The 12335-nt window shown below is 42.7% G+C and overlaps 1 protein-coding gene across 1 annotated transcript; it reads right to left on the bottom strand.

The window, feature by feature from the left end:
* Positions 1-673: 673 nt before the first annotated feature.
* inhbaa (inhibin subunit beta Aa) lies at positions 674-11890 on the bottom strand. Its single transcript, XM_023972349.2, has 2 exons — positions 10956-11890; positions 674-3416 (listed from the first exon to the last, which is right to left on the bottom strand). The coding sequence occupies exons 1-2, from the start codon at positions 11395-11397 to the stop codon at positions 2620-2622; spliced, it is 1239 nt and encodes a 412-aa protein (XP_023828117.1). The 5' UTR covers positions 11398-11890; the 3' UTR covers positions 674-2619.
* Positions 11891-12335: the final 445 nt, after the last annotated feature.

Here is a 12335-nt window from a genome sequence, read left to right as displayed (position 1 = left end):
TTGTCTTACCTCATCAATGTAAACTGAGCTGGCTGAGGTCTACTCACGAAAGACACCATATGCTGTGTGAGTAAGTAGTCATGCAAGCTTTTGTTCCCAAAATATGCTCTCTATAACATCTGCCTGTCCTTGGTTTTCATGTTGCTCTCATTGGTGTTTTGTGTCAGTTAATCAGTGTCCGTTTTGTCTCAGTTAATCAACTCAACACCAATAATATAAAAAAGACTTGAGTTAGTATCTGATAGACGGTTCCCATGATGATGGAATTCTTGTGTGTGTGCCTGTGTGTGTGTGTGTGTGTGTGTGTGTGTGTGTGTGTGTGTGTGTGTGTGTGTGTGTGTGTGTGTGTGTGTGTGTGTGTGTGTGTGTGTGTGTGTGTGTGTGTGTGTGTGTGTGTGTGTGTGTGTGTGTGTGTGTGTGTGGTGTGTGTGTGTGTGTGTGTGTGTGTGTGTGTGTGTGTGTGTGTGTGTTGTGTGTGTGTGTGTGTGTGCGTGCGCTCACACATAAGGTCAAATATAGGGCAGATCTTCTTTTATGGTTTATTCTTATGGATAACCCATCGCTTTGTGTTTTATGCATTTACCACACTGGACTGAATATGCGTAGAACACTTTTTCAGTGATTGCCCAAAACCAAAAACAACACATTTCTGTTTTAGTGTACATCCTTTTAACTTTAATGGTGAAGCGAAACAAAACAAAAATACTTTAAAATAAATTAGATAGAAAACTTAGCCACAAGCACATTTTTGATTTGTACAACAAAGCAATGCAACATATTGGTATCTGGATTTCCATATATACAGAATAAAATATACTTTTTTATTCTTAGTCCACTTGTTTCAGTGTCAATTATTTTGTATTGATAAAAGAAAATGAAAACAAATACAACCACATTTTTTCTTCTTTTTTAAAAAACTTTTTCTCTATTCATATTTTTGTATGCATCAATGCACAATGTAAGATACATTGTGCTTCTATAATGTTTAATGAGTCTATACTTCAAGACACAACTTTGTGAGAGAAAGTTTCGGTAACACTTTATTTGACATCCCATTTTAAATGTGTATACTTTGCATGGTATTAACCAAGAATCTATGTGCAATGGATACTTTCTTGTATAGTACTTCAACACTATCAGCATTGAAATAGAACTCAATACAACTGGTATCTGCTGTATCTAGTACCAAATGGTATATTGTGAAGCTTGTGTCAATGAATCTCAAAGAAGCTGAAGTGTAAAGACTATGAATTAATAAGGCAATTTCTAAATAACTACCTGGTAAACAGTGGGCAGTAAAATAAAGTGTTACTAATTTTCGAATTGCTTAATTTCAGACATCGAAAGAAACCAACTCTCCGAACAATTTGTTTTACTTGTTGTAAGATGGGACCTTCCAATATTTGGTGAGATATTTGGAAATATTAAACTGTTTTAACTAGATCTTCAGGATTTTTCCAAATTCAATGGACACATTCATTTTCCTCCAAAACACGACAACATTGGCCTACATAAGTGCTTTTTTTTCAGTTACATTAATAATACACTCTCCAACAACATAGTAGTGTGTGAAAAACATAGGTCAGAGTGAAGCATTATGGGAAATTACGTCTATGTGCAGGAGCTGAAGGAATGTTTGGGCACTGATGCTAGGCTATGCTAATGCTGACCTGGACGTCTTTGTGAAGTGATTGCTAACAGCCTCACAATGATGGTTGGCAACACTCACACAAACTCTTTGGTGTGGTCAAAAAAATGCTGTAGTCATACATATGTCTACGTGTTCTCTAAATGTTTTAAACTCACGTGCTCCATTGATTTGTCCATTCATAAGTGCTTTTTAACCTCTTTTAGAATACCATTTATATTTGTGACTAGGCTGATCAGAATGTTGGTATAGTGCAAACGGAAAACGTTCGTAACGTTTTTAAAAACAACAAACAATAATATTATTATCAATAAAAAAAATTATAATAATTATACATAGAGAAATGTTTGGTTCCAGCATCTGGTCAAACTTGTTTCTTTCAAGTATCTCTCAACACACACACCACACACACACAAACACAGGCACACTCAAGCAAACGTAAAACATAGTTTAAAAAAGTTTTCCTTTTTTTTGTTTTGAAAAAGTAAACAATTGAGAAAATGAAACAGGCAAAATAAAAATACAAATCGTAATACTTGACAAGTTGCATAGTTTTGAGATTTTTCAGGCACCTCATTCGCATGGTCTCTCGTCTTGCAGTGCATGAAAGGAGCAACTACACCGTATCTGGGTCACATAAATATCCTCTCACCTCACTCTCTTTGTTTTGTAACAAAAATATATTAAATATTATTTTCTTTTTTTTCTGAAAGTGCCGCAGAGACTTCTCTGAGTTATAGATACCCCCTGGACTTGCCAACGACGGAGAACAAGCCAGTCATCAAGTCCAAATAGAAGTCGGTCTTGACAAGTGTCATGCTCTTAAGAGAGAGCGAGAGATAAAGGGAGAAGGGGAGAAGAACAGTGACGCAATGCATTCTCCTTCCTTCATCTACCTCCTCTTCTTTCATTTAGTTCTTTCTCTCTGGGCATGAGACCAACCTCCCAGCCCCACTAGTTCCGCTAGGCTTTTAGGAGCAGCCGCACTCCTCTACGACCATGTTCTGGATGTCCTTTTTGACGATCTTCTGCTCCTCGTTGTAGTAGAGCATGGACATGGCGCGTAGCCGCGTCGGCACGCAGCACGACTTGATGTTCTGGAAGGGTGCGTAGCCCCGTATGCGGTAGTGGTTGATGACAGTGGAGTGGAAGGACAGCGAGGAGCCTGTAATGCTGGCCACGTGGCTGGGGCAGTCGCCTTCGCAGTAGTTGGCGTGGTAGCCCCCTGGCGCTATGATCCAGTCACTCCAGCCAATGTCCTTGAAATTGACGTAGAACTGGCGCTTGCAGCAGGCACTCACCTTGCCGTCGCACTCCAGGCCCCGCTTGCGGCGCCGCCGTGGCTCACCGCCCTCACCCTGCTGCACCACCGCCATCAGGAAGGGCCGGTGGGACTGCTCCCGCTCCTGGCCGCTGCTGGCCGACACCAGGATGGGCGTGGCGCCAGCGTTGGCACACAGCGGACAGGAGACCCTCAAACTGAGTGTACTGCCGCCGCGCTTCAGCAGGGCCTGGACGCTGGCCGAGACTGGAAAAGTGTGCCAGCCACTGCGCCGCGTGTCCACCACCTTCTCAGCCAACGGCACCGGCGACGTCTCCTCACGGCCGTCTCCACCACGGCGCTGCTGCAGCAGGCGGATAGTGACCTTGGCACGGCTGCGGTTGGTCTTGGCTAGCCGGAGGAAGATCCATACATTAGCCTGCTCCACCAGAGACAGCTCGCCGCCCTCCTTGGAGATGAGGAAGTTGACCGCGCCCTGGGAGTCGCCTACAGAGGAGAAGTAGAGAGAGGATCGGAGGATTAGATGAGTAAAACGCTGTAATAAAGTCTGAGCTCATATCAGTGTAAGTAAAGGCTTTGCTGCCTGCCCCTTGAACTGCAACGGCCACATCTGAGTCTGATGGGGTGTGATAGGGCCACATCAATGGGACAGAGTAATTTTAGGCATGGCGCACGTATCATTAGCATTGCCTTGCTTGACATGACTTCACACACAGTAAAGTTCTGATCAGTTTTTTTTTTTCAATTCACTTTTTGGGGTTCAATAAATCAGCAAATGTGGGAACGTCATTTGGAAATTAATGTGTTATGTGCAATGCTAATAACAAAGTGAAAAGTATTTACAGGAGAGAGTCAAAATTTACATTTTGGGTACAACATGCAAATATGTTTTGTGACATGTACACAGTCACTCACTGCGCACACACACACACACACACACACTCATTCACAAGCACGAGCAAGCACGTGGCATGACACAACACAAGATGACTGTCCATGACATACTTAACAAACCCATCACAGAATAGAATTTTGTGGTTAAAAACCACAACATGGCATAACAAATTTTGCGTCACCTTTACTGGTGATCATTATGGCAGCACTTGCCAGAGGCAAGTCTTTCAGAAATGTACAGTAAGAGGTTGAAGGATGTCAGTTATTACCCATAATAACTACCCTTTTCACAGGCAGATGTGAATTCACTTGTGATGTGGCAACGTGTCTTCACTAGTGTCACTATGGGAGGCCTGCTGGTGTATTTGAGCTCAAATCTCTCAGCTCTGGATCAAAACTGGCTCATGTCCATGGCCCTAAGCAGAGGCATGGAGCAAGCCTCTGGAAAGCTTCTTCTAACAGATCATTTAGAACGTCTAGGCTAATCCCTTGCATTTACATAGGCAAATCTTTACAAAGTGATGTCTCAACAGCACATACAGTAAAGCTCACTTTCTGGCTATTAACTTTGGCTCTGTGTGCTCAGAGTAAGATATTCCTTTCCTCTCTTTTTTTTGTGGACAGACACTGCGTGTTGTTGCTGAGCTAAATGTCCTCAGTGGCTGTGATGTCATTATTAGATGGGTCTGTTTTTTTTAACTACACAAATGTCGCTTGAGTTGGACAGCCAGCATTTGCCATTGTAGACTCCTAGTACTTCCATGGAGGTCATCATCAATGCGTTCTGTTTGTTTACCCCACATTTGGTCGCGACAACAATGGCGACAGTTCTCTCTGTGTGTGTGTTTTTGTGCGTGTGTCCACAGGCCATACCCATCTGTCCAAACACAGCCGCTGCATCACAAACGCAGCCTAAAAATAATGGGCGTTTGCCAGCGGTGGCTCCGTCATTGTTCCTTCTTAATCCTGCACTGGGGGGGGGGGGCGAAAGAATGGGACTTGCGTTAGAGTTTCCTAAGCTGTACAAACCAAAGGGGGCCCTAACCCAAAGAAAACCCGCCCTTGGAAGTACATTGGAGTACACCGCTGCTCAACATGGTTCCTGAAAACATTTGTGAGAAAAGAAGGGGGAAAGACTAAAGAGAGGTACAGTAATCCCTGAACAATAAACACCAATTGTGCTGACAAGAAGGAGAGTTTGCGCAGCTGTCGCACACACACAAAGATAGAAAATAACATTGACACATTCCTACCTCCCCCTTTGCTTGTCTTCAAAAAAAGGAGATGGAGTGAGGGATGGGCACGAAATACCTGAAAGCTTAGAGGAGCATAAGTGGGGGGGGGGGGGTTCTCTTCTATCCAAATACTCTCCTAATTAATGTGTCCAATAATCCCACTCTTTTATCCAGTTTACCTTTGGAGGGAATAATGGCCTTTGATCTTTTTGATCCTTGAGGTTCCAGTCATATTTTATGGAGTCCTAATACTCCCACAGCCACTCCTGAGGCATCACTTCCATGAAAAACATAACAATCAGAAAGATGCCACTATAACACACTATTGAGGCATACCTTGTTTACCAATTATTTTATAAAGGTTTACTGCCTAATTTGAGTTCAACAGAAATGCCTAGAGATTCACATGAACTCAAGCCTATACAATCTGTGTCTTTTTATCCGATTTTTTTTGCAACCTGAGGTGACCTGCAAGTTGCGGTGGAGATAGCAGCTTTAATACCTGCCAACTCAAAGTCCACTAGTAGACCTACTTTCAGAGCAGACTAAACAGAGTACTCTTTTTCATATTTGCCTCTTTGCCAGCTGCAATTTTTTAAGAGTTCTGGTTTGATAGATCAAGCACTGAAAGATTACGGCTTACTGTCTCCTGGACAGCATCAGGTATAACCACATTTCATTTGTAAATATCTGAATTATATGAATGATCATCTTGATAAGTAAAAGGCTGAATGCATGTCTTGAAAAAGATGTAACGTTGTTCACAGAATTGTAGCTGCATTTTTCTCTGAAAGTGCCAATCATCTCATTCTTCCCAAGTGGATCGCTCTTCAATTTCGTACTTGCCTGCTCTAACAGCCACATGTGGCTCTCAAGATGCTCCAGGAATGTTCCTGGTATGTTCTAATGACAATGACAGCAATGTTTGGAGAGCTCTTGTACAAATAACCCAGTGTTCTATGAATGCCATTAGGATATACGTTAGATGTTATCACCCACCAACAAATTGAATCAGTTACATTTTAAGAATGCCTCTAAAACATGCATTGCAATTCTCTTATAATAAACGTCTAAAAATGTTGGAGGCTATCTCATGTGTACCTGAAGTCATTCCAATGGCATTCCCTAAACACTATTACAGGTTACAAGTCTAAGCCTTGGCTCATTGAATAACACATTCATAAAGGGCAAAACAGACAGTCAAAAAATGTATCATAAGGAATAAGGTTTTGAAGTGTCTGTCCTATATCTAGGAGATATAACAAAGCTCTGGAAATATTTGTTTTCTGGACAAATATTTCACTTTCTTTGTTGGCACAAAACCTCCATACTTCCATTCATTTTTTTAAACCGGAACCAGGTTACCTTCAGACCTATGACACCAAGTCCTATGACACTTTTGGGGGTCGTGAGCAAAACATATAGTTGTCATTTTAGTTTTTAGGCCAAACCGTTCAGACGCTAACGTTTTCATGAGAAGACCGATTTTTGGGACGCATATCCTAATGTCATTCATAGAACACTGGGTTATTTGTACAAGAGCTCTCCAAACATTGCTGTAGCTCGGCCACCTTCCACCGCAGATGTGGAAGGCCGGCATAAGCAGATGTGGTGGATTGAGACGCTGCCCATGCAAAAAAAACAGATGTTTTTTATTACGTTACTTAGATTGATGCACGGATTTGTAAATTGTAACCCTTTGGAAAACGTCAAACTAACATTCCATCTTGGCTGAGTTGATCAACTGACCACCGACTGACCACAGGAATTGCAAAGGTCAGTTGTGCCATCGGTCAAGTAAACCCTTTCACTTACTTCCTTGGACTCTCAGACTTGCCATCTGGTACTCCACTATCTCACTTGCAAAAAATAATCTGTGCTGGCCTCTTTGGAAGGAGATGAACGAGCGGTGGGCTTCATTTATGACCCTGTACACACAAGTAGACACCCAAACCCAGGAAGCATTCGCTCTGAGGCACAGCAGGCCAAGGCATCACAGGCCAAGGCACTCCCAAGACCAATGACAAAGTGGGGAGAAACACTCTAACCTTTGAAGACTGAGAGAGTGAGAGACATTCTGTCTTTCTTGATGCGCGTTTGGAGTAGTCCTTGGCAGCATACTCGTAATTTGGAGACATCAGAAAAGAGACCAAGTCGGCCATGTCACGCCTAGGCTCTTATAAAGGGGCTTTGGCGTCACATTCCTCAACATATTTTATTGCTCTGACTGCTAGCGACTAGCACAATAATGAATGGTAGTGGCAGCATTGAGGGAAAAAAACTTTGAGAATTGTTCTTTTTCCTTCAATATGTCTATGGGGGGCAATGCTTTTTCAGTGTTCTGCTTTTAGCACCACTGATGGTTCATTCATTGCATATACAGATATAGGATCTTAATTTGATCACCATGTTGCAGGATAACTTTTTTTGCAAGGCCGTAAATGTTAAACTTGTAGTGTATTTGAAATGTCCGACTTGACGTATTGCAATTGTCTTATAAACTGGCTAAAATGAAGATCCTACATCTCTATACTGTTCCCAAGGGAGAGATGAGACCATAGATGCGGGAAGTAGGGGGGCTGAGGGTGCCGCACCCCCGACAAATGAACAAAAAATCATAATAATAATACCCCCTCCTTGAGGCCATGGATGACACTATATCTAACCGTAGTTAAACCTCTCAACCATGCAGGTTGACAAGCCAAACAAGAGACTCAAGGTTATAAATGTCAATTTAGTCTACAGTACAAGAATGTGCTGTATGCCATTTTGGACCATAATCTAAAAGTAATGAAATATTATTGGAGAGGCATGGGAAGGTAGCCACTCTTTTGTAACTGATGTGGAATGTGGCCAAGTCAATGGCAGCCTCTCGAGTCCTTGTGAGAGGAGTCCTTGAGGTTGATAACTGATAACAGTGCTGAATACACAAAATACATGACCGAGGAGGCCATTTTATTGGAACAATTAGTTAACTTACACCTCATAGGCAGAGGATAGCTGTTTTCTCATACAAATCTACATGTTAAAAATCGTCAGTCTAATGCTTATCTCTAAGCCAAAACACCTGTAGTCTATGTAGCCTAATCAACATGGCCAGAGAATGCGGTGCGGTGAGAGATACACTGTGACCGGAAAATAAATGTGGACATCGGAATTTCACTAATGATGTGTTTAATTAATTGCTGTCCTCCACGGGTAGGTGGGTTGAAAGGGAGAGTGAACGCAGACTGTGGAGGAAATTGGCACTACCAGTATTCAACACTTTCCCCCCCACTGAGCAAGGTTTTTTCATGGGAGACTGTCCCAACAGCCCAAAATAATTATTGAGGTCCATATTCCGTTGAATGAAGCAATTATATGCAGCAGAACACCTCTACTGCACGGTTAACCCTAGTTATTTACATGTTTTTTATTATTATGAAAGACCCCCGATCAGAAGTGTGGGAGTCCACTCTTACTTTTTAATCTAAAGTTCATTCAAACGCCTATTCATATCAAACGGGATTGTTATGTTTTTTATATTTAAGCAATCAAGTACAGAGAACGTGAATGTGGAACCCAATGGTGACCCACACAGAAATCTGAAAGATTTCTTGACTCATGTCAAAACTACTCTGAATAAAGATTATGTGACTAAAGTCAGGCCACGTCAACTTCTCGTCACAAATGGACTTCATAGGATGATTTACTACTCACAGGCTGATCACTTGGGCTTTGAAATAGGTTAATGATTAAACATTTGGTCTCAATGTATTAACTGTGACTGCATCCAGTTTAATTCAACTTATTGATTAATAGTTTGCAGACAATATTTGTATTACTAGGGCCACAGTATGGGCAAATCATGCACTCAAGGGATACGAACCAGACTGTATCCCCATGTGGTGTGTATGGGCATAGCATGGTAAAGCCTTGCTAAGAGATGTATCAGTGAGAAATGTAGGCATAAGCATAACAGAAACATTAACAAAATGTCACTGTTGGAACTATATTTTTAATTGGAAATGTTGCATATCTTTTTGTCGGCTTGCTTATTTATGCTAAGGCTTTGGTGTAATAATATGTTGTCTGTCTGTTGAATTGATGTGAACTCGAGACATGGTATTTATGGTGGCATACAGATGTAGGATCTTAATTTGATCACTTTTTTGTTGCTTTATTTCCACTTTAAAATGTCAAACTGGATTTGCCCTACAAAAAAATGTATCAACCCCCACAAAAGAAATGTCCCTGAATTATAATCCACATCGTAATTCACATTTCCTGTTACTGCAGGATTATTTTCCTGCTGTAGCAAACTGGCTCAAATCTGTACTCTCTGACTCAGGTATTCCTAAATGGTTCAACAGTTCTTTGAAGTGTATGCTGTTGAAAATGTCAGGGAGGGAACCTGGCTTCAGTAATGAGCAGCATAGCATATTCTACTGCAAGGAAGGTAGCAAAACGGCTTTATTTTTGGACTCGGCTTTGTTTCCTCAACCTCATGACTCACATAACCTCAATACATGAATCAATCAATGTAAAATTATTTTAACACGTTTTTCTCCAAATTCTGAATTGCAAAGTGTTGCTTTCACTGCCATGTTATAGCAACTTGACAACTCTTTCTAAGTTTACTGTAAAACACATTCTAGAATGAACATTTCTAGAATTCCTACATGAAAGCTCTTTAACTACCACTATACAAGAAGAGCCTACTTTGAAAATGTACATAGTTTCCCTAGAATTCTTTGCTTGTACCACAGTTTTTTTTTAACCACATAACAGGAACAACAACTTGACATCACACAAGGGAGGAAATTCTCATTAAAGTCTAAGTATTGGTTTTAAACATACACTGTGTGAGTGTACGTACTGCAGTGGGATTCGCTAAATTTAGTCTGTCAAGTCCTAGTGAAGAGAGGCTCTTGAACTCACTGCAAATGTCAATCATGACTTGGAGTGTACATCCTTTACACTCTCATTCAAGCACTCCTCTCTCTCCCCCTGCTGCGACACAGACCCAAGACCACTCAAAATCACCTCGCCAATTATACAGTGCTGTATTTACGAATCCAATAGCCCTGTCTCTGACCCTTTCCAAAATACTGTACCGTTAAACATTCTGCACCTTCGATGACAGTCACAGTTTGCATTGCAAGGAAAAAAGGAACAATGTTCTTTTGCTGACATAGTTCAGCTTTTTCGATATCCCATTTCCCCCTCCTGGACTATCTGAAGCGGAGCAGACCCAGATCTCTCTACACATCACACGCTTGACAGCTCCTTTGAACACATCACTTCACAGTCAACAGCCATCTTTAAACCCGTCTTGGAAGAAGAAAACCGGAGTAGAGGGCAGTAACTGGATAATAGTTATTTTTTGTTTAACCTGAGGAGCCTTTCTTTCAATAACTCTCTTGCTCGCTCGCTCTCTCTCTCTCTCTCTCTCGCTCGCTCTACCGTTTCTGAGCAAAGCGCTGGCTTGGTCTCCCGGTGCGACCGCACTACTCTGAATAACTTCACAGCTGAGGGACTCGAGCCTGGGGGATTTCTAAGCAGATAATTGGTATTCTTTAAATCAGCAGGAGGTCATTAAGGACCTGAAGGGAGGGGTGGCAGGGGAAGGGGAGGATGCAAGCACCTCTCCGGGTAGAGTCAACAGGTTGAACTGTTCTATCGAGACAGGTGGAATTAAGCAGGTAGACACTACCCCCCTCCTCTCAAAGAATTAGGTCTGCAAACCTGACAAACTGGGTTTCAGTCCTATAGCCTTTGTGGCGCTTAGCAAGGCTGTCTGTTAGTTTTTTGCCTCCTTAGACAATAACCTTTCTGTTGTCCTTTCTATCACTCTATCTCTCTCTCTCACACACACACGCACAATCACCCCACCACACACACCTGTGGCACTCACCGGCCTCTGCAAAGGTGATGATCTCAGTCGTCTCGGCCATGTCGGCGGGGTCGAGACGCCCGCGGCCCTCGTCCTCAATCTGGACGCTGCCGTCCTCGGCCACGCGTCCCACATGCAGCTTGCGGATTGCATTGAGCAGAGCAGCGCGGGGCACCGGGTGCGTGACGTTGGGCCGTGCCTGCAGGTGCAGCATGTTGAGAATGTGCCTCTTCACCGCCTCCACCACGTCGGTTTTGCCGCCGTCCTCCTCCTCGTTTAGCCGTGCCAGGGCACATGACGGGCAGTTGGTGACCTCCGGTGCCAGCTGGGATTGGGACTGGGTTTGTGGTGGCGTCTGGCCACCACCCATCGCTAAGGAGTCCGCCATGGGCAAAGAGCTGCCACCGGCGCAGCTATGGGTAAAGAGCAGAAAAATCCCACTCAGCAGGGGCAGAGGAGACATCCTAGACGAGACGAGGTCTGCTGTCCGGACAACTAAGAGCAACTCAGCACGCACCAACTGGCAGGCGAAATGATGATTGGCGGAAAAAGTGTAGGTCCTCCTGCCAAAAGAGGGGTGGGGGGAAATCCTCCAGACAAGGTATACTTAAAAACTCTGGACAAATAAATACTGTAAGACTTGGACTAAAAGTTTTTAAAAAGTGACACCTTAAACTGAAGGAAAAGTGAGAACAAACAATTATAATCCTTGTATTGAAAAATGAGAGATGGATGGAGAAGGAGAGGTGTGGACAGAAGATGGTCTTGCCAGTGTTGGAGCAGAGAGGACGTCTGGTCCTTTGGGAAGTTTTGTGTGGGAAGGGCAGTCGTCTTCAGAAGGTTACCCCAGGGAAGTGGAGTTCTCTGTAGAGCTCTGGGAGTGCTCTATGTGCTCAAGTTGAATGGTTTTGTGAGAGTGGGCAGGGCTCTGTCTTTGCTGTTTCTCTCTCTCTTTCTCTCTCTCCCTCTGTACTTCTCCCTGTGTCTTACCGTAATTATACCTTCCTCCTCCCTCCCCTTCCTCCTGATCCCACCCTTTACTATCTCACTACTTCTGACTCATGTGTTTCACTAACTTTGCCTTTATTTATTTATTTTGGATTGTACGGTGTCTCACAGTGGAAGGCTTGCAAAAGTTTTGTCAATTTTGATTAACCACATTTGAAAGAGCTTTAGTGGCAAATTATTTGCACTTCAAATGTTTTTTTATCTTGTTGCTTTATTATCTCTTGTTGCTGCCAACCTCAACTTGCTCTGTTAAACTCACTTCTGTTAAATTCGAACAAATGGTTGTTGAATGATTTCTTATATAATTGTACACATTTGTTTGCAGTGATGGAAGTTCTGATATGGCTTGTGTACATGTATTTAGACTGTGTTAAAAGTTGAAACTCTTAAAGT

The sequence above is a fragment of the Salvelinus sp. IW2-2015 genome, linkage group LG27 (assembly GCF_002910315.2).
Source record: "Salvelinus sp. IW2-2015 linkage group LG27, ASM291031v2, whole genome shotgun sequence".
Lineage (NCBI taxonomy): Eukaryota > Metazoa > Chordata > Actinopteri > Salmoniformes > Salmonidae > Salvelinus > Salvelinus sp. IW2-2015.
The sequence above is the reverse complement of the archived record's forward strand: the minus strand, read 5'-3'. Positions and strand labels throughout refer to the sequence as shown.

Coding starts and splice junctions, on each gene's coding strand:
- inhbaa (XM_023972349.2), bottom strand. CDS start 11,397: ATGTCTCCTCTGCCCCTGCTGAGTGGGATTTTTCTGCTCTTTACCCAT. Junction 3,417..10,955: donor CATCACCTTTGCAGAGGCCG/GTGAGTGCCACA, acceptor TCTCCTCTGTAG/GCGACTCCCAGGGCGCGGTC.